General features: G+C 39.4%; 1 protein-coding gene across 3 annotated transcripts; it reads right to left on the bottom strand.

The window, feature by feature from the left end:
* Nucleotides 1–1,093: 1,093 nt before the first annotated feature.
* insyn2ab (inhibitory synaptic factor 2Ab) lies at nt 1,094–26,056 on the bottom strand. 3 transcript variants are annotated; one of them, XR_002042597.2, is made up of 6 exons: nt 25,958–26,056; nt 25,587–25,749; nt 17,298–18,468; nt 13,817–13,888; nt 2,750–3,187; nt 1,095–2,598 (listed from the first exon to the last, which is right to left on the bottom strand). XR_002042597.2 is itself a non-coding variant. In XM_019269277.2 (5 exons), the coding sequence occupies exons 3-5, from the start codon at nt 18,461–18,463 to the stop codon at nt 3,004–3,006; spliced, it is 1,422 nt and encodes a 473-aa protein (XP_019124822.1). In that variant the 5' UTR covers nt 18,464–18,468; nt 25,587–25,749; nt 25,958–26,056; the 3' UTR covers nt 1,094–3,003. The 3 variants fall into 3 exon arrangements, 2 of the variants coding, with proteins under 2 accessions (XP_019124822.1, XP_019124823.1); XM_019269277.2 differs by having other exon boundaries at nt 1,094–3,187; XM_019269278.2 differs by having other exon boundaries at nt 1,094–3,187; nt 25,587–25,708.
* Between the last annotated feature and the right edge of the window lie 1,076 nt (nt 26,057–27,132).

The raw sequence follows: 27,132 nt of genomic DNA, 5'->3' as shown, positions 1-27,132 counted from the left end.
TCTCTACATTTGTGTGTGTGGTTGTATTTTGGGCCTATGTATGTATGTAAAATCCTGAGTGAAAAAAGAATCTACTCAAGGGATCAATAAAGTATGTATGTAATAAAGTATGTATTCAAAATCGATTCTTCATTTGAAATAATTTGCAAAAAATGTATATTTACATTGAATGATTCAAATTATTTCCTAAACTAATTTGGCTTTGTAAACAGAAAATGGAAATTCCTACGTGCCTGAGCGTGAGAATCAGATGGCACAGTAAGGAGATAAGTGTGGAACAAATAGAGGAAGGAAATGCTGTAAAAATCATATGCGCAAAGAGAATCAGCTGAGGAGAATGAAACAGACAGACACAGTAGGGGCAGATAGATGTGGGATCAGGTCACTCAGTTTGATGGACTTGAACTCACAAGTGCCTCCTGGTCTTGATTTGAAAGTTGCGTCTCTTCTTGCTATTGAGGACTAATCACATTAGAAAATAGAAGAAAGGGCTCAACTGCACTGCTGCTGAGCCCTGGTCATGATCCAACCCTGCTTCACTAAAGCACAAAAGATGTCAAATGTAGACTGTTTGACACAGGGTGAATGCAGCTTTGGCTTTAACTACACCCAGTGCTGGTGTATTTGCATGCTGTCACATAGAGTTGGGAAGTGGGAGGCGCCACTGGCTCTGGTAGTGTTTTTAACCCTTTCTTTATCCTCATATCAGGTTTTTCTTTTAACATTATCCTTAATATGTCTTCACATAGGGACACATAGGGAAATTTATGTTACAGCCACCAGTTTTTGAGAAATCATCAAATTTTGGCTTTATTTTGGCAAAATTGACCCAAAAATGAATAAAAGTGAACTCACTCTAAACTGCAGAGTTCTATCAGTGATGCACGTGACAGAATTTTAAGCTTGACGATTGGATGTTTCTTTACTGGAATACACCACTGGGAGTCGTAGCTAACTCGACAGTTTTATGTATGTGCACAGGCAGAGAGGATTGGTAATCCTCTGTACTGATGATTCAAACGGACAGGTTTCACGCAGATCAAAGCCGCAGAAATGCTTCAACTCTGAGTCAATTAACATTATCTTATTTTACTTCTGGAACCCGGAGCGCTCAAAATAGCCCCTCGCACTTTGCAACTTTATTGCCTCCAGCATTCAGTCGACATAGCAGCACACTGAATCACCTTCAGTTGAAAATGTTTTAATTGTGATGTAGAAACAGTAGAAAAATGCATAATATTGCACATGATCACTAAATTGCACTTTCTCAAGGTACAGATCTTTGCATGGACATTGGTGACCTGAATAATGTAATCTACTGCGTAGTCTAACGATGGGAGGCCAGTATGTGTCTTCCTGACGTTTCTTGAACATTTAACAGTACCATAATGTACATAAGAGCTGCTGTTATAAAATAACTTTAAGAATTCAGTAAATACCTGCTTTGTAACAGCGTGCATGTTCAGTATCATTGCTACATCATCAGTGTTTTGTTTTTTTTCTTCTTGTACTTAACCAAAGCTGGTGGCTACAAGTCTTCTCTGCTGTAAGATTGCTACCGGAGTCCTTTAGCACTGTATATAGCCCTTCTGCTCTTGCAAGTTCAGTGCACAGTTGTTTGTGTGGGTTGGTAAACAGATGTTTGGTATTGGTCTTTGAAAAAAAAAAAAGTCTCATTTTACAAGATGGATCTTTCAGTGGCAAGATAAATCAGTATTTCTACACGTCAAGTGTCAAGTGTTTGCTAAGTGGGCATGAAATGACTTATAAAATAGATCAAGACTTCACATCAGAGCTTTGCTGTGACACAATGAGTGACTGAGAGGCAAGGCAAACTCTTAATAGACTCAAAAAGAAATGTCAAAATAGCCTTTACTTTTTGTTGGAAATTCAAAACAAAGCAAAAAAAAAAAAACCCTCCCAAACACTTTTTAAGTTATCATAGAAAATATTCTGCCTTAAAAGTAGTCAAAACATTATATACTGTAAAAAAAATCTGACCTAACCCAAAAGACTTCTTCTGCATTTTCAGTACAATATTGTACCTGCTTCAAGAGGAGGGGCCCAAACATACAGTATACAATTTAAAATGTAATTTCACAGTACTTTGCTAAAAAGATGCGGTTATTCTAAAATATAGGTTTTTGAACATTATGTGTCAGTGTAGCCAGCAGAAAAAGGACAGGGTGAGTGAGGCAAAGTTGGCTGGCTAGTTGGTTGATTGCACAGTGAGCTAAATGGAGAGATAGAAAGAAAGACAGAGTGAGAGAGAGAGAGAGAGAGATAAAGGACCAGAGTTACAAAGAGAAGGAGGAGACAGGGGTTATTAACAAAGGCAGGCAGACGTTCAGTCAGACAGACAAACTGAGCAGGACGTTAACAGATAAGGAGGAAGAGGAGAGAATAGACAGGGTTATAAGAACAGCACTGACACACTGCCATGTACTGTACTGTGTTTCAGTCTTTTACGTATGTTCCTCTCAATAGTCAAATGTTTGTGCTTTGCCGGAGGTAGGGCTGATGTCCATTCAAAGATTATAGCTTCACTCATAAAAGGCCCTCCACATGGCGCCTCCTCTTGTTGCCAAGCAATATGCTCTAAGGGAAAAAAGACCAAAAGTGCATTGCATTGGAGGATGCAATAAAAAGACATACATATAAAGTGAGAGGTGCATATTCCCAGTATATAAATATCATCGATCTTTACACAGCTTAAAATACATGTACAAAAATGTATCCCAAAGCTCACCTAGTTTTTCCAGGTGTGTGTCGATCCTCTTCAGCAAACATGTCAGAAAAAAGGTTTGACAGAGTTTTTAAGAGTTTTTTTTTGTCTCTGCTGTCCCCCAGCTGACTTAATGTGCAGTCTCAACACAGAAACCCAAATAAATCCATTCTCATATGTTGATTTCACCCTCTGAATACTCCTTCATCCATTTTGTGAAGAACAGGGGTATTAATGTGCCCAGTGAAAAGGCTGTTTCCATAGCCTTCATGTTTTATTCAGAGGAACCAGAGTTTCCAACGAGCATGCTTTTTGGACTCTGTCTTAGACTTGCGTTTCGGGGTGGATGTGAACACTTCATTGGAGTAAGGCAGAGCAGGGCATTGTTGGCCGTCTAGGGGGCAAAGTCTCTTCATCAGGGTCTGGAGTTTGTCCTCCTGCTGCTTGAAGTCCAGCTCGACACTGCAAGACAATCATAAAAAGTAGAATTTTAAAATATTTCAATTATTAAGGTTACTATGGTGTAACCAAGGTTAAAAATCTATATTAACAGCTGTATTAAAAAGGGCTAAATTGGTATTAAAAAAGCCGATTCATGAAGTATGTTCATGTTAAAGATTTAAAATTGATATTTGCCTAAAAAGCAATTGAACTGCGAAAAGAAAATAATAAATAAATAGGAAGTTTATTTTGAAGGAGATGGACTGGAGATGTGCTGTCTGTCTGTGCTCGGAGCAGAGTTCATGTCCTCTTGAGCTGCCGGGAGAAAGACAGCAACCCCTGTGTTCAGCACGATACCTTCCATCGTGAAGATAATGAAATAAAAGTTGGTAAAACTGATTAAAAACTAATTGAGATAATCACGTGTGGAGCCTTGGACCTGTGAGAGTGCAGTCGGAGAGACTTTGACGTCTCCCTCAAGAAGGAAAAAACATGGTAACTATCACTATGGCAGATGCCATTCAGTAATGCTAAAAACATGAGCTTGATATTTTAGAGCTACATACTTAATCCAGTGCTGTGTAATATGTTAGTTTGCATAATTACAACTGTGAAATGTGTTGATTTTGCACTTTTATTTGTGCATTTAAAGCACATTAAACCATATTTTAATTATCTGTGAATGTTCTATTTTCTCTTGAATATTTTGCAGATGGTTCATTTTTGATTTAAACATGCCATCACATGGCAGAGGGAACACCAGATGTCTCTACTTACTGGTATCTATGTTATTTTGTATTGTAACTGCTATGAAAATTAGATGTTTTGATATTATACTGAATAGATTATTCAATAATTATCTGATATTTTGAGGTTGTTTAAGTTGTTACTGATATTGTAATGTCATATTACAATTCAATGAACGGATTTATATTCTATGATTCATGATTGAGAGCTAATAAAAAAAGCTAAAAGAATATCCTGACCTTACTCACTGTAGGTCAGGTTTTTTTGTTGGACCTCTTTGAACCTTGGACCTACTTGGATGTTGGAGCTTGGATTGAGACGTTGATGGCCAGAGGAGAACCCAGAGGAGAACTAGAGATACCCGAAATTCAGCACTTCATTAAACACACCTGCACCAACAACTGTGCGGCAGGACAAACTCTTTCAAAGCACTTTCTCAGTGGACTGAACAGACCTAAAACTGAAAACGATTTGAAGCGACTGAAAACGGGGGGAAATTGTGAACTCTAAATCACAGCTGTGAGTTTTCTTTATAGATTTTTTTATTTTTCTACTTACCCGGGTAAAATTTGTGTCAATGTGTGTATTTATATGTGTTTGGCTTATCCTTCCCATCCTTGCAATGAAAGGGACGCGTGTTTGTTTTCTCAAAGGAAGTACAACTGTGCCTGAGTCATTCCTGGTGTAAATATGTAGATAAGTAATCATTACATACAGTAATCCATTTCTGTTCCTCATCTCTAAAAGGATTACAATGGCACTTAAAATTACAATGATTTGATTGTAGATTCATGTGCATTTATCTGAAAGTTTTTTAAGTTGTCTTTTTGGGTGGCTATAACATTTATGACTCAGTTTTTGACTTATTTTTCATGTTAGTAATCCATCGATGTCCAGATGGAGGCTGGGAGGGAGGCACATGGTTCAAAAGTACTGACAGACACCCTGGCAGCACATATCTCTTGCGGCACATTTCAGAGACTCCTCCAAGTAATAGAGCTCCTTTGCATCATCTCTCTATTTTTTATGCATGCAGTCAAAGGGCTTTTCCTGCATAGATTATATTTGTATCCAAAAAAGAGCCAGAATGTGGGTTGCTCCTGACATCAGACTTCCACATCCGCTTTTATAATCCCAGGCTGGTCATCGTCTGATTTTGTTCCAACAGCATTGTTGAACTCTCTCCGATTAAATCTCTGAGGCTTGGTAAAATGTGGAGCTTAATCCCATCCAAATGAAACCATCGAGGGGCCAAGCAGACCCTGATTAACTGCCTGTATTCGAGCAAGGGATAAATGCAATATTATACACCATCTCCTTTCACTTTATTGCTATTGATTTGTAGTGCTCTGTTAATGTATTTATTCCTGGGGTGTGCAATAAATTTTGAAAGCATCATAGTGGAAATAGAAGTGAATGAATCATCTGCTATTAGCCTGCCAAAATGACATTCCTCAACAAATTTGACCTGATAATGAAATGATCTGCTGTCTTTTGGTTTGGGGCATTTTTTATGTTTTTTAATCATCACCAACATTACTCAACACACTGCATTTAAAAAGCAGAAATACTACAACTTAAAGGTCATTACTGTCATTCAGTCTCGAGGATTAACTACTAAAAGACATGTCAAGGTCAAACATGAAGTCCTCTCCTTGTCTGCAGTCCCACAAATAGACGTGAAGGTACAAAGCTTGGCCTGATGTGGTTAACCGCTTTGATGGGCAGTGTAATTAGTCCGCTGAAGGATATGCTATACTCAAAGTGACATAATGAATCCTGGGAACTGTCCTCACCCTTAAGATAAGTGTCAGTTAAGAACAGAGCTCTATTATAGCCTTCAGGGGAGAAACCTGGTGGAGGGCTGGATAGTAGTTTGTCAGGCTGGGACTTATAATGAATCAATATGTTAGATTAAATGAAAAGCAAGTCAGAAATGTACAGGAGATTTTACAGCACTTGTGCCAGGTTAAAACTCAACATTAGCATTGGAAAAAAAAGGATTTTTTTTTAAACGTGTCAAAACAAAACCTTGATGGTCTTCATTTTGTTTGTGCATTTTTCCTTATATCCTCTTCAAATGAAAGCTACTGTAACACCTAACTTAAGGTCTGGCTGACAGTGAGAAACTCACTTCTAAAGACAGACCTAATCTTTCTTTATCTAGGCAAAACTGCTGTTTCTTGCAGTATGCGATGCACTTGTTTTACTACATCTCTTGTTCATATCATCCACTGTTTCATTTCCTCCCGCTTCTATCTCTATTTGCATCTTTTGTTTTATGTTGAGTGTGTCTTTTACAACTGCCACTTAAATAATGTTGACTGGACAGAACCTAGAGCGGAATCACAGCAACACAGTGCGACACACAATAGCCTCAGTAATTATTAAGCAATTAATCACTTGGCAGATTACTGCAATTACTGTACGCTGTGGACAAGTGCCTCAGTGGGAAACTATAGGGAGAACTGTACGATGCGGGTGGCAACTGGGGAGCAGGTGCTTAAGCAAACAAAAGCCCTGTATCTAAGATCATCTCTACACACAAACAGATTGAAGTAGCTGGAGACGGGGCGTTTTTTTTCTAGGGCATTCGGCAAAGCAGATTAATCATCTCTTTAGCTATGCAGTGTGGGTAGCTGTTGCTGTGATCAGTGGCGGGCCGTTTGTTTGTTTGTCTGTGGTCGTGGTGTGCTGAGCACCATTCAGTGATTGTTGCTTCTGGGAGGGATTTTGCTGCTGTTATATGTCTTTTTAGCATGGCATACTCTATTCACTCCACAGCCTGTACCTGCTCACTACTATTCCCTGTCTTTCTGCTGGCACCTATCAGTTTAAAGTCATGTATCCTCCTGTGATTTCCCTTTTGGCTATTCACAGTTCAAACTCTCCACTTGACAAGAGGAGTGGTTAAGGCCAAGTAACATCTTCAAGAACTACATGACATGGGAATGGGAATAGTAGATTAAATCACCAGAGAGTGACAGTTATTTCCTCCACTGACAGGCAACAGTTGAAGCAGAAACTCCCTGTAGGTTATGTAAATCAGAAGCAGAAATTCTTTCCCGTCATGTTTCTTTCCCATCAGATATAAAAAGCCATTGCCGTTGTCTATTACATGGCTTTCTGCTTCACAGACACACAGAAAGACCCAATCCCATTAATGAGAACAAAACAGAATAGGCAATCTTGACAATTGTTCACTAAAACAACCACAGCTCTGCCATCTCAGCGTGGGGCACAAGTGCTAATTAGCTCCTTGCGTCTCATCATATTGCATTGCTTTTGCCTTTCCCTGAACTTAACTGTTTTTCAAAGTCATTGTTAGTTCCAAATTGGAAACTCTACATTGTATACTTTGATTCAAATGCTGGTTCTTATTCAACACAGCATGATAGGAATAAAATCCTTTAACACTTTGATCTGAGTACATTTTTTAAACTGCTGTATTCTTGGTCGACTCAGTGGTAGGATATGTGCGGTATGTAGGTTATGGTATGATTTGCAAACCTTGTGTAAGATACGGTGAGGAAATATGAAAAGCAGGAGGTGGCTACAGTCTCATCATGCTGTCTCCATCCCTTGAGTTGAATGCTATCTACCCAAGCATTTTATTGTTTTGTTTTATCTGTCTTGAAGATTTCTGTCTTCATCCCAATATCAATGAAGGGATATAGAATTTGTGCACAGCACTTAAAGATTAAACAGCAATGTGCCTTTCCAGAAACAACGTCTTGGTTAAGGTCTGGTCCCACAAGAAAGTGGCACAGTGAAGTTCATCCATGCGTATCTGGTTCCACAAGTAAGAGTTCAATTCATTTTTACCGTCGAGAGTTACATGACTCACAGTTGGAGCACTTCTACTGCTTGGATGGGCATAAAATGCACATTATAAGTACAAAAGATTAGGAGCTTTATACCAAAATATTCGGCTGTTTGATAAAAGTCGAAGGTGCATAAAGTACATACAGTGCTAAAGAAATCTGCAGCTTTAATCCATGGTTAAATTCTGGGTCAATTGTGGATTAATTCAGCAACTATGTCACCATGTTTTGTTCTCATCTGCAATCTGACAATGTGTTTCGAATTCTGATTCGTCCCTCCGACTGGCCTTTTCTCCATACCAGTGGTGGCCAAGGGTATTGTGGGTATTGTAGTTTTTAGCCAAAATAATGGACAAAACATGATTTCTCAGAAAAGAAGAACTAGTGGCTGTAATATAAACCTATATGATCGTTATATGTTGTTATATATAGAATGGGGAATAACACTTCCAGAATTAGCGATTCTACGCACTTGACAACTCTAATGACCTCTATTTTATTGCTGTGGCAACAGAAACCTCAGAGATGGATGTCTCATAATGTAATGATACCAAAAAAAGTGAAGCAACCCTTTAAGAGATCCCTTTTCCCCTTGATGTGATGGACAGTATCATTATAGCTATTCCCTTAATTTCTTGGCCATACGTTCAGCCTCTCTCTCTCCCTTGCTCTTACTTGCCATATGTATGCCCTATTTGTTGCAGTGATGTATGAGATGCTGCAGTATACTAAGAGTGGGTGGAGATTGTCAGGGGAAAGCTGAAGTCTGGATAAAACCCATAGATTGACTACCTGAGCTCAGCAGCCGCTGTAGTCCTGAATTTATCGGACATACAGGAGATGCTGGGCTGCTCTGAAATTAAAGGCTATATTTCAGGGGCTGCTAATCTCGGTTACAGTTTAACATGCGGCTGTTGTCCCAGCTTGCTTTTCTGGGCTTGCTTTGAATTGCCTCACTGTACTCAGGCCTCCTCCTCATGGTGTCACGTGGATTGTTTTGTCCAGCAAGGTGATTACTGCTTCCCTATCCCCCGTTGGGCTCACTGGATTTATAGACTATTATAATAAAATGGATGCTGGCGATGTTTACACCAGTTTGAGTTGTGAGCTAGTTTTATAGTATGTGACAAGTGATGTAAAGTTCATCGGAAATAAGAAAAAAACAATAAAAAACTTTTTTTTTTCCTCAAAAAACATCATTTAGTCTTGGAAGGTTTATGCAGTTGGGTTTTGCTGAAGAATATTAAACAGCACTATTAGCAGAATTTAAAATATTTATGACAATTGTTTTGGCAGAGATAGATAGCACTGTGATAGATTACTACTCTGCTTGCCAACTACAGCTCTGCTGTATTCAAAGAATGTTAAAAACCAGTTGGGTGAAGTGAAATAAACAACTAATGATGCAGATCACAGTTAAAATGATCATCTTCATGTTGATTTTATGAACATACCACATGCTCTGGTTTAGTAACAATGGACTGAAGGCACTTTTTTGCCATCAGAAATTGTTCAGAGACTGTTAATTAAGCCAAGTTGCTTCTCCGACATATAAAGCCGGCACACTATGTCTTATCATGATAAGATCAGTGAGATGAAAAAAGAGAAACTCAGATATAGACTATAGGACTATTCTTTTCTCCTCTGTGCTTTAGTCCTACAAATTATATTGCTGTTCCATCTATAATGTTAGATGAAGTATGTACTGTTGCCCAATTTATCTTCAGTAAGACATAACCAAACAACAGGTCAAAATCACATAACACAGATATTACCCTTCACACGTATGACTATTTATTTATATAGTACTAAATATTCTTACATTTGCACTCTGAATAAACCCCTAGATTGAAAGCCACTCTTACTTACAGTAATTGCTAAACCCATGAAAACAATTCAATAAAAAGGCCTCTTTGATCAATAGGGAAACAAATTGACCCACACATGCACATACACACACGGCCCACTGCAGTATTCTGGCGAATTAAAAAAAAAAAAAAGACTAAAGTATAAAAGAAAAATAAACACAGGATAAAATCTATTTTAAAAAAAATGTCGTTGCTACAGTACACATTTTGATCTCACCATGTTCATGTGATCCTTGCATGGTTCATGGAGATTATGACCACGTGCTGCAAGAATTATCATTTATTTTCTGAGAAAGGAAATGAATGGTTTTAAATTGTGGGTCAAACTTTCTAATTATAAGCTCCACAAAGCCAGGGGATCTTGATTTATTTACCATTTAATATTGTTTTCAGCTAGGGTTTATTAAATTCATTCAACCTGTTGATGACTTTGGTTACTATGGAAATTACTTCTCTATCTGGAGGATGAGGACACATTCATTATGATCTTGTTTTTTTACTTGGCTGTATTTTTTAAGGGCAAGAAATGACATTTAAATCAGATTAATTATTGCATGATTCTTAGGAAGGCCTGTGAACCGTTCATTACCATTACATGGGTGAACAATTGTGAAATAATGTGTTTTTCACAGTATTTTGAGAGAAATAGCTGGGAAGATATGTCATCTGTATAGCAACGGAAATTGATACCATGTTTGTGGATAGGGCCTTTAAGGGCAGCATGTATTGACAAAAAAGAATGGGGCCTAGATCTGATCCTTGGGGCACACCACAAGAAATTTTTACTCTGAACCAAACTCCCCAAGACAAAGTAACTTGTAGTCTAGAATGGTGCAAAGGAGATCAGGCTAAGCTATGTTGAATGCAGCAATGAGATCAAAAAGTGCCTTAATAGATGTTATACAGGTATCCAAATCAATTCTGATGCTGCTTTGAGGAGAGATGTCTTCAAAAGAAAAAAAACCTCTGTTCTGTCCTCTCCAATTTTCTAGGTCATTGAAGTCCTTGGGACTAAAAAAAAGAAAGAAAATAAAGCATTTGGAAAACTGGCGTGAGGGAGACCATGACCCTGAAGATAATAATTATTTTTTAACTAGACATCTTGACAAGATTTGGCCAAGCTGGAGCAAAGAAAGAGCTAGAGGACAATGGTGCCTTTGTCTTGTTTACTTCAATGTCTTTAGGAGCAGTACAAACATCTAGAAAAAGTTGTATGTTAAAGGAGAACATCTATCATAGGGCGGTGTTTAGCTCAGTTGGTTGAGCAGCCGCCCCATGTGCGACGGCTCAGTCCTCGCTGGGGAAGCCCAGGGTTCGAATTTGACCTGTGGCTCTTTCCCCGCATGTCATTCCCTATCTCTCTCTCCCTACATTTCCTGTCACTCTTCAGCTGCCTCTATCAAAATAAAGCTTGAAAAGGCCCAAAAAATTATCTTTAAAAAAAAGAAAAAAGATGACATCTATCATTTAGTCTTACATGCACAAAAATCTTCAAAGATTGTTTGGCAGAAGATTTGAAGGGTTATTACCAAGTCATCAGGGTCAACAGCCTTGAAATTCTTGCCGTTGACACTTGTCAGTGTCTCTGATAGCACAATCAGGTCCAATAATTTGGTGTTGCTGATATTGAGTTTGGTTTTTCTTACCAAGGAATGTTGAGTAAGTTCAGTTCATGCTAAGGACTGGTGATCTTTCTTTTGCCCTAATGTTGATGGTTGTTGAACTTTATTCTTTGATGGCGACTCAGGCTTCTTCTATAGATGCTTAAATCTGTTTTCCAGTTTTATTGGCTACAGTCCACAGCTGCTGTTTTTCAGTGGTGTGGAGGAGTGAGAGTGGCTGTCCCTCTGCAGCACTCTGTCTCTGTTATTGTGTTGTTTTTGGACAGATATCAGTAGAGGAAAGCCTTTTGTTTCTATTTTTTGCCTGTACCCTGACCAACATCAGACTAAACCCCCTGTTTTGATGCACCAGCAGTGGAACATGAAATAGTCTTTTAGTCTTACTCCTCAGGCAAGCCAGCAGTTGATGTCTGGGTCAGTTGTGATGTTCATCCCTTGATTAGTGTGCTGCACAGATCAGGGAATGTGTCACCAAACATCTCCAATGTAAGGTGCATCGTAATGTTAAGTTTATCCACTTTCTCCTTCCATCTCAAGCCACAGCGCATGACTCTGAATAACACAAAGTCAATGCGCCTTATGCAAGCACATTTTTATATTATTCTTCTCCTCATCATTATTAATGGATTACATTTATAAAATATCTTAGATACACAAGGGCTTACAGTGGAGGAGGGATTCTTACCTCAACCACCAGCCATTTTGCACCAAAAATGCACATCAGCTTGAGTTGGAGAGCCAATTACCCTGGGGGGAAATAAGGTGGCCAGATTGAGAGAACCAGGTTGGGAATTTTGCCAGAACACTGGGGAAACCCCCGACTCTTTGCGATAAGTGCCACGGGATCTTTAATGACCACAGTGAGTCAGGATCTTTGTTTAATGTCTCACCCGAAGGACGGCATCTCTTACAGTGCAGCGTCCCCATCACTGCGCTGGGGCATTAAGATTTGATTGTTCGGAATAAAGTGACTGTCTGGACTGCTTTTGTTTGAAATTTTTAAATAAAAGTTTTTAAAAAATGGTGAACTTGACAGTTGTAGTGCCACTCGGGAACTTGTGTGTTTGTACAAGTGGGCCTTACATGAGGCCCAATGATTTCCCCATCCATGTACCTAATAAGAAATGGAGATCCTGCTTTCAAGTTCCACAATGGTTTTATATCACAATCTGGGTCAGATGCTCGTAGAGGGAGAAGAGAGAGGAGGCATCTCGAAGCTGTTATATAAAACAAAAATCCTGAAAAAACATGTACAAGTTTTCCTTTTCTTGGCAGTAAAAATGTGCACAGGTATGTGTCCAAATGAGGTCAGTGTATTCAAGCTGAAATTCATCTAAAATAATAAGAGACGGCAGAGTAAGACTGAACAGTCCTTATTATCTTGCTGTTAAAAACAGTCTCTATTGTGGTCTAGTAGCTATTGTGCAAAAAAGGGAAGCAGAAAGCAGAAGCTGGGAAGAAGATCCCTTTACTGCAGCAAACTGACATATTCAGAAAAGACTCAGTTTACATCTTTAATCTGGGATTTTGTAGTTTCAAGGTTCTTTCCCTTAGGCCCATGTGAAACTACTAAAAAGTCCCACTGAATAACATGTAGTTTCTGGTCTTGAGAGTGCATTACAAGCAGCTGTCTATTTCTGGTTTTAGAAAACAAGGTAGGAAGTGGGTTTAGTAGTACAGGCTTTTTGTTCCAAGTGGAAAATGACACAGGGTTAATGGATCTCCCACCTTCTTCTGAGCTATAACACAAAACCGTTGTGTATTTTAACAAAAATAGGATCTTTTAAAAATGACAAAAAAAGAAACAAGTACAGTGCTTATAGGGGTTTCTAAGAATACAAAGAGTTAATCCTTTTTTTGTCAAACATTTGCAGTGTTTTTTTTGGCCTTTTCAAGCATTATTTTTTGATAGAACAGCTAAAGAGTAATAGGAAATGCAGGGAGAGAGAGAATGACATGCGGGAAAGAGCCACAGGTCGGACTCGAACCCTGGGCTTCCGCAGCAAGGACTGAGCCTTCGCACATGGGGCGGCTGCTCTACCAACTGAGCTAAACACCACCCTAAAAATGGCACCCTAAATATGTGACAGGGTCAACTGTATTTCCCTTCCAGTTCACTTCCCACTGCTGTGTATGTTTACTTATTCATTACACAGAGACAACACATTCCCCAGAAACCCTTGCAAATGATACTGGAGGTGTTATTTATTTAATAATCTACTGCAGAAAAACATCCAATATACTATATACAGTGCTGCCAGTAGCTGCACATTTACTTCTTTGACTTAGTCATCCCATATCTCTGATTCTTATTTTATATATTCCTTTCTTTTGGATTACACACGAGCTTCAGTTTTCTTTTCATTCAACATTTATATTATTATTGTTATTATTTTATTGTTTTTATTTTTATTTTTCAGCCATCTTGTCTCAGATGGCTGTAAATACAATACTCTTCACATACTTCACACAAGCATCAATGCACCAAACACCTCCTGTAAGCATTCCTTTCACACAGAGCCAATTTATCATACCGAAAACAGCATTTAATGCAGCATTAATGACACACTGTCAGTGAAAAGGGCCCACCTGTAAATGATGCATGCGCTGTTTCGACAAGTGTCACAATTTGCTGTGTCTTGTCCTGTTCGGTAGGAGAGCCTGTGAATAGAGAGATGAAAAGATATATGTGATCTCCAGTGGCAGGCTTTAGCTTCATATTTCAGCACCTTTGGGCATCAGCTATCAACCAGATTTGTTCAGCTTCAGTTTTCACCCCATCTTGTTTATTTCTAACAGTTGGAAAATGCAGCAGCGGCTCTGATGCTGCAGTTTGCTCAGATTTGGTTAATAAAGTGTGTAGACTTGCTGATTTTACATAATAGGATTATCTCGCTTTGCCATGACATCGTTTTAAAATATGTTGTGTGTCTCTATTCTGTAGGCAGTAGGAAGTAAGTAGCAGCTAAATGCTGCATGAATCATTTGTAATGAAAAATCAATGCCTTTGCATTCCATACTGTACATCTTTTTTTATTTCTCATGCAACTGAATTTGCTGCAGACGAAATAAGCACCAAGGATTCCAAAAAGCAATCAACAAGACAAATTGTATCTGCTCTGTTTATGGCATAGGTACGCAGCCTCTAGGGTCTGTTGTCTTTACTGTGTAAGAGTTGTCATTTTTTATCCTGAAAGACCTTCGCAAAAGACCAACTTAGACCCTCTCCTGGGGGACGACAGAGGCTTATGCATGCACATGTCAAAGAGGACACATTAAATACACAATATCTTTTGTTAGTCATAACAGTCACGTCCATCACATCACCCGTTCTTCATTCATATTTCCTCATTTGATACAGGCTGAGGAGGGGCTGTGCTAGAGCTGCACATGTAATTGCTTGCTGTCACGGTACCTGTTCACCCTGTTGGATGACATGTGGAGGGGTTGGATCTCAACTGTCCACCATGACATGAGAGGTGACCTCACTGGGGGAGACTGAACAGCCTCTGTGCGGATCGAAAACGCTGATGAGAGCTCAAGGTCAGCAAGTTCATCCATCCTGCCCCTGTTCTCAAATGAAGTATCTTTGAACAGCTGTGCGCAAGGACAGTAACTCACTGCACAGACAAGGTCTACACACGTGCTGTGCTGCTGCCTGGCTTTTCATGTACATTATTTAAAGAGCTTCGCTCTAATAATCAAAGCGTATTAACCTAAATTTACAATCACTGCATGATTCAGGCAAAAAAAAAATTCACGATCAAATATAGTGGTGCTGTACTGAAGCACAGAATGTCACAGAGAATGATTTCATAGACGCTTTCAAGGGGTGGAAAAAAAAATAAAACCCTGCACATCTGAGAGTCGTTCTCTAAGCTAAATGTTTGTTGGCACAGATTCACTGCTGTGTTGTTTGCCCACGTCAGCTGTCCTGGGATATGTCCTGCCCTCGTCATTCACTGTCCACACCCCCCTGCCTACGTGCCTGCTGCTCTGCCTGCCTGAGCAGTGTTTTGTGTTTTACTAATAACCTGTGAACAAAAACTCAGATCAGGCCACATTGTCTCACCTGGGATTTATATATGGGGTTAATAGTGTCAGTCATCCTATGTTATACACATGTTTTGTATAATGTACAGACAGAAACACATTTATCTTATTTATTTATGCAGCACCATGACTGGGGATAGAGACCTTCATATTTCTGTATAATCATGCATGTATAATAATATTATGGAAATTATATCAGTACTGTTTACCCTAGAGGTGACATGCAAAACATTATGGATTGTTGATATGTATGAGGTCATACAAAAGACTTTTGTTTTCTGTATTATCACTCCCTTACATTACATTTATAGTATAACGCAAAGAATCTTGTCAGGTTTTTGAGATATATTTAATTATGCTGTGACTTAGTAAGAACCAGGAACAACTGTAATATTTTGATTTACTTACAGGAATGTGATTCATCAGTGCCTATCATGCAGATGTATTGTTACTGATGAGTATACAACATTGGGTGCGACTTCATCGAACTTAAGAGGATGTGAAACAGATGACAACATTTAGAGTTCCTGTTGTAGTTTTTCTGGAAATATTTGTCATGTTTGTAACTGACCCACGGGACATATGACAAACAGCAAGAAAGCTGAAAAAGGAAGAAGTATGATGTGTCAACAATAGACTCTTATGAAAAAATTGTTTTCCTTATAACATAGTGCCTGTACCCTTGCTGGACCAGTAGATTACTTTCTTTTTTTGTCACTGTGTACGCTAAAATCACTGCACATCATGTATTTATTCCTTAGTGAGAACAGGCTTTTAGTTGCTTTTTGCTTGGTCTCAAAGTATAGCTTTGAAGAAGGCTATCTGACTGTCCAGCCGTGCAAAAAAGAGCATTTGGGAAGGTACTATGGAAGGCAGGCTTTGCATCCTGTAACTGCACCTCTCTAGTAACGCTGATGGAAACAGAACACAGTGAAGACACTACAGCGGGCACAGTTTTGTGGAGATGAAAGGCAAAGTGTTATGAGGCTGCACTAATTGGGCCTTTATAACCAGGTTCCACAGAACCACACTAGGGTGCCTTGTTCTTCACTAGATATGGATAAGATTTAAATACGATTTGTTTTGTGTTGCTATGGGTTTTGTAGATGGAGTACATTGATTCTTACATTTGTACTGCTGTAAGAGTCTGGCTGTGGATATGGCTTGAGGACTTTATGGAGCATTTTCTCCTTTACAGGTACGTCTCTAATGAAATATGACGCATAAAGAGTTATTGGAGGCACATTTGCTCTTGCATTACAATTACACAGAGAGACAGTACTTGACTACTTGATGGACTGGCACTAAAATTTGTACCGATATTCATGCTTGACTTTTTTAGGTTATATTTAAATATCTCAATGACTATTGGATGTACAATTTGGTACAGACATTGGTGCTATATAGAGGAGGAATGAAATGCTGACATCTTAATGTAAGAATTTAGCTAACACAGTCACAGAGTCACTAGTCTGGATGTAGACTTAGTCTTGTTTAGAGGACAATTCCTGTTATTTACATCTTGGATTTTATTTTGTAGTTTAGGCCATTATTGTAATTGTTCATAATAACAATGAACTTACCAAGTTAATTGCCAAAATCTGAGAATACAGTGATACTGTTAAAAAGAAATCTGTTAGAGATTTAATTTATCTGGAAAAAACAAAAAACAAAGGTAAACTATAACTTTACTATGAACTGCACTTTGAAAACTGACTTCCTTACTTGTTGTGTTTGTGCACACAGTTTTCTTGGGAGACAAAGGGTTATTCTCAACACTTCCATTTCTCACTTTTTGTTAGAACTTAAGTTATTTTCTTATTTTGTTTGGTTATCAATACCAACAAAATAATGTCCAAAGCTATGAAAAATACAGCCGAAGTAGTCATAATTACCTGAATGATAGTTCATCATAGCTTTTCCTAAAAGCACACTGTAATGTGCATGCACTCAGCAGAGTGTATAATGTATGTTTGGTATGTATGGTTGCGTGTATCGTAAAGCTTACTCTACTCACCCTTCTCTCTGTGCTTCACCTTTCTCCAGCTCCTGAATAACTCCAAGTAGGACTTTGATGGTCTCCTGGCTCGAGCTGATGAGAGTCTCCATGGCCTGCAGCTGTGCTTTGATATCCTTGTCTCCAGATAAGGGCATTATCTGCTGGCTGCTCCCCATGCCTGGGGCTCTGGTGTCTCGTGGAGGAAAGCCCTCGTCCCCCCCAACTGTTTGCTGGAGTTTAGAGGAGGCTGACACATGCCTTGTCCGACACTGCCCTTGCGACTGTACAGAACATTTGGCACTATGGGGAAGTGTCTGTGACTGCTGTTCATTTAACTGTGTCCCCTTTTTCCGCTTACAGCTCACAGTCGGGCTTCCTAAAGACTCCACCTGTGTCAAAGAGTTCCACGCAACAGGGCCAGAGCCCTTTGACTTGTCCTGTGAAAACTCTGAGTTAGCCAGCTGGCGCTTTGAGGAAGTGCCAGCATCCATATCTTCTTTGGGTAATCCTTTGTGTTTGGTCCTTGTCCCACAAACCTGGTATTCTGGTTCTCTCTTGGAAGGAGAGCTGCGTGGATGGCACTCATCCGAGAAATGTGAAGAGTCTGGACAAGAAGGTCCATCCACACAATTGGCACTGGAAAGCAAATCCTCTGTATCACTGCTGTCATCAGTGTGGTGAAGCAATGCTTTTGTTTGCCCCACAATCTTACCCTTATACTTAGAGGACTCTCCAATAGGTTGTCCATCCTCACCTCCTGCCTTTATATCACTCAAAAAACCATTGTTCTGTCCTCTGTAATCTTCCACCAAAGCAGTATGTTTAAATGTATGTCCTTTTTTCCTCTCAAAGGGGAAAGTCTTGTATCGCTTAGTGAGGTCTGGCGAGGTCTGGACACCAGTACTCTTAGTCACATTTGGAATAGAGCGTCTGGCAGGCATGGTCATGTATTTTCTGTGTGTCACTTTACAGGAAATGGATCTGGAGCGTCTACCACGATGCTCATTCTGAGCTTCACAGATATCCTTAAAACGCACTTGCAAAGCCTTGTTTCTCTTCTTCACTTGCTGCTTGCCTGATTCTGGTCCAGACTGTGCATCAAGGCTGTGTGATGGGCCTGTCTCTGAATCTGATTCATCTGAATTTGAGAGAACAACGCATTTGGTGTCCTCTTTGCTCACCATATTTCCTGAAAAAGGTAAAAGAGAAAAAAAAAAAGTCTGTGTGTTACTATATTATCCAACACTGATGGAACAAATGTGATCTATGATCACTGCAGTATGATACTGAAGCAGATTTTTTCCTCTTCTGGGACCCATTTACATCCTGGTAACACATTCCACTAAAGGCACAATAAGTCATTCAATCAAGCACAGTATGAATACACATCATAAAATAGTCCAAAAGTAAAGCAAAGGTAAAAAATAATCACATATCATCAAGTCAAACTCTCCAATTATGTATGTGAACATGTGTAACACTTCCACAAATTGGGATTGGGATGTTAGGAAAGTGTTTGTTATGGCCACCATTTTTGTCACACCGCGGTGAGGTCAAGTTGGGTTTTTGTCCTGTCTCGTCATTTCCTGTTTTATTTTGATATTTACCTGCCCTCTCAATTGCTCTTCCTCATGTGTCACCGGTCTGATTGTCTTCCCTGCCCTGATTGTTTCCACCTGTTCCCCATTACCTTGTGTATATATTGTCTGCGTCTCCCTTTGTCCCGTGCCAAAGGGATTCGTGTTTTGTCTTTTGTAGCGATCACCCAAGCCTTGTTTCCTTGTCCACAGCCATAGCGTTATAGCTCAAGTGTTCTTTTGTTTATTTTTCCTCGTATGAGTGATTTTCTGTTGTAACTTCTTAGTCTAGTCCTTTTGTTTCATAGTGCATAGCGTAGTGTTTTTCAGCCTCTTTGGAGCGCCTTCAGTTAATGTTTTGCAGCCTGTTGTTTTTCCTCCTTGTGAGTGATTTTGATTTTGATAATCTTTATAGAGTAATTTAGAGTTTTCCTCCTTTGGAGTGTTTTTGTTTTCCCTAGTTTAGGCCGTTTTCATAGCCTCACTCTGTCGAGGGATTTTTGTTATCAATAAATAAGCTAATTTGACACCTCTGCGATTGAGTCCTGTTTTGAGTCCGGCCTGACAATTTTTAATTTCTTAGAAATCATGCTTGGACCTTCAGTTTGGTATGGCTTTAAATTTACACTTACATTGGTGGCTCTAAATACTACAGTAATCAGAAGCCCCATCTTCATTGTTGCAATGAAGAAGCAGCCAATCAGAGTGGTGAATAAGGGGGTTGCAGTGGTGAACACAACACAGCGCCAATCTAAAATTGACCCCTGAAAATTCACCTTTGGACATGTAATGTTTTTTTTCATGTACAGTACACATACAGTAAGGACCAGATATCTACTGACATTGTTGGTGTACTGATGATTCAACCTAGACAGTACTTTATCAGTTCAAGCTGAAAAGATGCTCCAACTGTGAGTCACCTGACATTGAAAAAAATAAAAAATAAATAAAATGAATGGAGCTTCTTTACTTTTCAGAACCAGGTGTACCGGAAATAGCTGCTCCCACGTCTCAACCTTACACCTTGCCCACCTCTTTTTTGTTCTGCTAGTTCTTCTTCTGCACAACTCACTGCTAACTCTGCCAGCACTGCCAAAACTTGCAATAATAATTATGTTTGTGCTACACTGCATTCACCCTTTATCTCATCAAGCTAGTAGCAAGTATTTCCAAGTTATGCTGACATGTTATTTGATGTTGGCACAACTGTTTGTGAGCTGTGCTGTTCATTTTTAGCTTTTGTTTTACAAATGCATCATGCCACATTTATGTTATTGGTTTATGCAGTAGTGAAATAGCAAAACAGCATTATGTGCTTCGGGCTCCATTGGGTTGTGTCGCTTATTCCTCCCTTGGTGATGTCATTTTTGTGATTTCCTGTTAGATCACTGCAAATTTTGTCTTTCTTAAGAAGGTAATAATGGATACAAGCTTTAGTAATTTAAGCACAACTGCTTCCTTGCACACAGCTCATTCACTGGGCTTAATGGGAAAGTATCTTTTGACGCACAAAAGAGGAGTCACATTTACATTTTGTCCACATGGATCACATTCTGATTCACATTAGAGAAACATTACAGCTCAAACAAATGGGTTTATGCGACAGCTCATTTTACTGTTCTTCATATCATAATTACATCTGAACCGCTGTGCCTCTGCTCTTTGCTCCGCACTGATACACTCAGCCTCATTAGCAACTTCAGACTTACTGTATGACCACCCACTTATGGTCATCTTAACAATGCTGCATAATATTTGAAGTTTCTGCATTTAGATTTCTGGACAGTATTTCCCCAACATTGGAGTTGTTTCGTGAAGGAATAGCTGTGGGGTGGTTGGTGCTTTGCCCAATAGTAGAACTATATAATGTATTCTTCTTGTGGTGTGAGGTACCACACAGCAGCTGTGGCCCACACATACTAGACGCTAATTGCTCCACCCGTATCCACCTGTAGGCTCTGAGTCCCAAGAGGGAAATTTATTATCATCACTCCCAAACCTCTGCTGTGCTGAACGGACTGGCGAGGTCAAAACCTTAGACACCAAATATAAACTATGTACGTACTCGGATCGTAAATATGTTCCACGTGAGTTGGCTGACCTTAAACTTTAAATGTTCACAGATTATTGTTCGCTGCAACTTTTTTTTTTTTTTTAAAGGCTGCAAACAGTTTGAAAAACAAACACTTCACAGACATATTTGCAATTCAACCATAAGTAACTGAATACATTTTGGAAATCACTTCAACACAACAGTTTTCACTTTAGAATGGGAGTGTTAAAGTCTCAAAAGCATTCTTAAAAAGTGTCTACGGTTTATGCATGGCCTTGTTCAGCAGTTTAATGGTTTAAAATGGACAGAATGCTTTGGAGCATACAAACCATACTTGGTTAAGATCAGCAAGTCATTCACAGAGCCTCAATAACATTGTGGCTTCTTGTCTTTGTGAATGTAGCACTATGATGGACTAGAATTAATGTGTTTCATTTATAAGATGTATCACATTTAATTACTGTCATACTCATGAATCACCAATCATTACATATTTCCCATGTATTTAGTAACAAGTTTCTGTTTAATTCATCATCACTGAATAGTTTAAAGTACTGTTGTTGACTGTTTTAGCTGATTTTCTTAAGTTTGACATTTTTCCAGTGGCATCGTTTGATTTATAGTGATTATGTAACAAATCACAAACCGCTTTGATCACACAAAAGAGCTAAGAATATCTTTCATAATACAACAAAGTGCTGTTTGCTTATACTCGCTCCCCATGCACAAGTCCCAAATTAAGGTCCATATGATCAAATGAGAAATATTGCATTTTCTGTCTCATCTGTAATGAAACACATTTCATAGTTAGAGCATGAAAACAGCACAAGGAAATGAAATGATGTCTGATATGGTTGAAAGGAAACATCAGAAAGAGCTGGTTAATCATTTTCATATGACAAGACACCACACGATAAATAAACTCCAATGAATCATTTATTACCACACAAACGCAAGCTATTCAGGATGTCGCAGCTTCTCTGAAAGTAATCATGTTTTATCATTCAGACACATTGTAAATCCATCAATGTGATTGTTCTGGTGGAGAAATGAAGACTGAACAGACGTTTCCATATACCCAGTTTCACCATTCTAGTAAAAAGAAATACATGGGTGATTAGATTAATGTTAATTTTTGATATGCAGTTGATCTAAATCTGTAGTGCATGTGGACATCTTGACTAAATGTGAGATTCATGTGGCTGTGCGTGTGTGTGTGTGTGTGTGTGTTTGTGTGTGCACCCCTCTCCTACTGTGAGTTTGACAGTGTGTCTGGTATTAGTGTTTATGGGCTTTGTCAGAGAGGCCTTTGCCAGTACACACACACACACAACAGCAGACAAGGACTGACAATAAAAAGCATGAGGTTGTATTTCTTAGGAGTCCCGCCATGTCTTTCACCTTGAAGACTGTCCACTGTAACCGAACACTCAACTCAAACCGTTGATGAAATGGAATGGCAAAAACGGATATCTCTGTTTTTTATTTATTTTTCTGAGTCATGCTTTTATTTTGTGCAATCCAGGGAATATCAGTGAAACTGATGTTACATTGTTTTGATAAAATACATGAATCATATCAATTAAAGTGGTGTCGGTTCATTCATTTGGGCGATGGCATATCTGTTTTTGCAAAGAATCTCTTACAGGGAACTGTGTTTCTTCTTGTTTCCTATTAAAGCTGTAAAAAACAACAAAAAAAAACATGGCAACACTTACCGCAATGCACTCAGTGCCAGATGAGAACAAAACAAGAACAAGCAACTAGCTCAATCTCATTATCCATGAACAATATAGTATGCTGTGTCATGAATTCACACATAGTTGTTTTAGGAATCTGGAGCAGCTGGATTTTTATTGGGGGTGATATTTGTTCTGAAACATAGCTTAGTATGCACTTGGATTCTAGCGCAAGTTGTTTGTCAGAAGCGGTTCGTCGGATAAAAAAGAATTTGTTCAAGGCTGATTCACATGGGATCATACTATTTCACAGTCAGAAATACCAATCTCACACCAGTGAAAAGGTAATCACATCTGCAGGAAGTCTCCTCTATGCGCATACAATTTCTTATGCAGTCATGTAAGGCATGTAAAGCAGCTAAATGGTAATTCACACAAAGGGAATCTCGAAAAGCTCTTCACTGGCTTATTGTTGGATACACAAAGCGAGAGCAAGAGAGACTGACGTGACACATGGACATATTCACATGGATGAGCGTGAATCTCCTTTTCCCCGTCGTCTTCTTTCTCCTCCTCCTCTTTTTAAAACAAGCTATATCTCTGCTAATGACCTGAGGTCCTTCCCTGATTTGGCCTCAGCTATCCAAAGGATTATGAATAATGCATTGACTCTAAAATTGCAAAAGTAATCCTCTGAAATCTCCTTATGTACCCTGGCAGACCACGTTGTCTGTTCCAATTGCCCTTCAGTTCTTAATGCTAAAATGCTGCATGTATGAAAAAAAAATAATTAAAAAAACACCTTTATCTACAGTATCATGATTGAGTTATTATGAACACACGGTTGTAGAAACATGGCTGTTTGTATAGAATCTAAGTGGGGGGGGGTTGGATCCATTTTCCATGCAATAGCAAGTGTACAACACTGCTGACTCATGATTTATGCCCCATCACAAAGCAGAAAGAAAGAGGCGGCTTTGCCTAGATCTCCTTACATCCTTGTCAGCCTGTGTCAACTCAATAATTACTGAAGTGCATCTGCAGGGTATTTACATAAGATAACACTCTCATTAATGGTTAAGTAATGTTATTGTAGTGGCTTTCCACTTCTCAAACATAGCAACCTCCACTGCATCATTGATACATGTGAGTGCATTATGAACACTGTATGTTCTTTAATGCTACAACTCATTTTGTGCTAAAGCGAGGGCGTATTACAAAGTCACAGTTTATTATAACACAGACTCATCACCCTCCTTGCATTCTGCATTATGTATTGCTACTGTGCATTGTGTCCATTTTGTATGTGACTTTGCACAAACTATGCTTTCATAAGCACAATGTGAAAGGACAAGATATAACTGCCTTTATCCAGTCTATTAGGTTAGGTGTGTGTGTGTGTGTTTGTGTTTGTGTGGCCATATGCATAGCACTGTGCATTTCTAAAGCACAGGTTTGGTCTCTGCAGTAATCTTTTCTTTAATAAACCATCAAGCTCTTCTTCCTGCAACAATGTAAGCCCCTTTGGTCGGAGATTTTTATATTGCCTTTTGTTCAATTTTTGAAAACAATCCCAGGTAGTTTTGAGAACTTCACAGTAATGCACACACAAAGGCGCACACATACACACACACACACACACACACACACACACACACACACACACACACACCATCTTATTTTAGCTGTCGTCCAGAGCTATCTGTATCTACCCGGGGCTGCCGGCTACACCTGTGAAAGTTTGCTTTATGACATTGGCTTAAAAGATTTAGCACTGAGCAGCACTTTCCGTTATGTGAAATAGTTGGAGGTTTTTTAAAAAGCTCCCATCCCTGTATCTCCTGGATGAGAGCACTGGCTGTGAAATGGATCCTTGGGAAGAGTACGTTTGGAGAGGCTGATATGCAGAAGGGCATTTGGGTTTTTTTCTTTCTTTCTTTTTTTTTTTTTGTGTGTGATCACACACTCTACTGCTAGTGTGTGTCACTTCTTGTATAAAATAGCGAGAATGACCGTCTCAGCTTTTAACAATTTAGAGCCTACATCCACAGTGCATCACTATGATGAGTTCATTGATTAATAAGGGGTTGGGCTACGGGCATACATGTGTACTCAGGTCGAACTGATGATTAACTCGGGTGTAATGGAGAAGATGATTTAGAAGTGAAAAGGATGCTGAGATAGACAAGCTACAGTGTGTTTGACACCTTACATCTGTACCCGGTCTGTGTCTTCTGTAAATTCTGGATAGTCAAGGAATGACGTGGAGAAAATAGAGGGACAGAGGTGGGGGGGGGGACTGAGAGCAAATATAAGTGCAGCTCTGTATGTGATGCAGTACCCTAGAGCTTCCCCCAAATCACACATGTCATTAGTCATGATAAGACTGAATCTAGCTTTTTTTTTTTTTTTTATCAAAAGCAGCCTTGAGGATCACATCACTCATCACATATAAATTTGCCATATAGTCCATGCCACTTAATATGATAATCATCATTCCGCCAGTCTATTACAGTGCAATATACAATAGTCTATTAGTGAGCGCTCATCAATATTCTTCACTATAAAGCGCAGACAATTCACAACTACAGCAATCTTGATAATCAGCCTCTGCCACATCAGATAAATACTGCATGCCTGTCAAAGGCTGCAAAGACGCACATTATGATAAGTATATAAATCAAAGCATCAGCATTCATCTTCATCTTCGGCTGAAGTGAAGGAAAACCTTTGACGTGTCCACCTTATTAGTCATTAAACCTTACGGTGCTTGGATGCCAAAATGCCCCCTCCCTAATTTATCCATATCTAATGCATGCAGGGATCATTCACATGCATGCCTCACTAACCAAAGGACTTTTAACAGTAATCTATCACAAATAAAATATTTCCACTTTGACTGAAATCAGATTTTTAAAGGGAGACCAGATGACCACACTCTTTCTGCAATACCTGTCAATATGTGTGCAACTCCTGAAAAAGGAAGCACAACTCTTACCTTGAGAAACAGATCAGAGGTGCAAAGGACAAGAAAGCACAGATCCCGTGTAGAGCCAGTGTTCATCCATGTATTCAGTGGGTGCCAGGGCACCGTCCAGCCACTGGAGCAGCTCTCACAGGCTGCGGGAGGACAGAGAAAGAGGCAACCGGTGCAGTGACAGCTGGAGTAGTTGTGACACATCCAGCAAAGATTCAGGTTATCAGGATCAGGAGAGGGAAAAAAAGAAGAAAGACAGTGCCTCAAAACCTCATCAGGTCCTCACTGATATCCCCCTCCTGCCTTTTACTCTGCTTTCTTCCCCTCTTTTCCCCCTATACACCTCACCTCAAGCATCACTGACACTCATTCGCTCTTGTCCTTGCACTCACCGGGAATAGGCACTCACACACGCAGCGGAGATCTCCATCTCGCGGTGCTGCTGCTGTTGCTGCAATCCCTGTGCATTCGTGATTGAGTGTATGTGTGTATGTGTGTGTAAGAGAGGCAGGGAGAGGGTGGGCTGGTGGGTGGATGGGTGGGTGGATATGGCAAAGGGAGGAAGGAGGAGGAGGAGAAGAAGAAGAAGGAGGAGGAGGAGGAGGAGGAGGAGTGAGGGGTAGTACGCAAGCTGCTGGGGAAAGTCCAGAGTCGCTGAGCTGCATCATCGGCGAAGACCCCTTTAACTTGTCCTCCACAGGCTGTTGACACTGAGCTGTTATATAATCTGAAGGGCTTTGGGAGACAGCAGAGAGGGGGGGGGAGCTGTGAAATAATAATGCATTGTGATTTTAATTGGATATCTCCTGCGCCCCGTTACTTTCATACATCTTACACATTGTTTATGAGAGGTGGTGAAGGGGGCTGAATCCAGCAAAGGAAAATGGGAAGGGGGTGGTGGGCAGAGGAGACAAAAAGCCAACAGGGCAGCAGTTAATGAGAATCTGAGACGAGAGAGAAAATGAAATGATGAAAGGGAGTAAGGGAGAGAGCGAGACAGAGTCTGGACTTTACTGCGGAATGGGGCATATTGATTTTTTCTGAGCGTCTTAAATTTCTTAGATTTCTCTAAATTTCTTAGACAGCTTAATGATTTAAGAAGTCCTGTTATTATAAGGAATAGAAATAATAATATGAATGCCTGCCCTGTGTAATGCAATCCAAAGTCTGTAATAAATTAAATTCAATATCGCACTGCTATCTTGTTAGTATGAGGACTATGTTCTCACAAACAAATGATCATATTGAGGTAATAAGATCAACAGGTTTTTACCGCGTAAGTTGTTATTTAGTTATTTGCGTAGGTAAAACTTTTGACACTTTTTCACATTCTTTAGTTTAAATCTTTGCTCCTCTATGAATAATGTTTTTCTTTTTCTTTTTTTTTCAACCCAGTTCTTTAGTTCTTTCTGTTTTCAGTCCTGCAATTTGATTTATTTAAAGCTCCTTTGTAAGATTTATAATTTTCTTTTTTTTGCACCACCTAGAGGCAGTGCTCAGAAAGACACAGCAATGCCCACACCGCAGATCCCACCCTGGCAACAGAGAGAATGAATGAGCTAAAAAC

The sequence above is a fragment of the Larimichthys crocea genome, chromosome III (assembly GCF_000972845.2).
Source record: "Larimichthys crocea isolate SSNF chromosome III, L_crocea_2.0, whole genome shotgun sequence".
NCBI classification, from domain to species: Eukaryota; Metazoa; Chordata; class Actinopteri; family Sciaenidae; genus Larimichthys; species Larimichthys crocea.
Note: the sequence above shows the minus strand (reverse complement) of the source record. Positions and strands in the feature narration are given on the sequence as shown.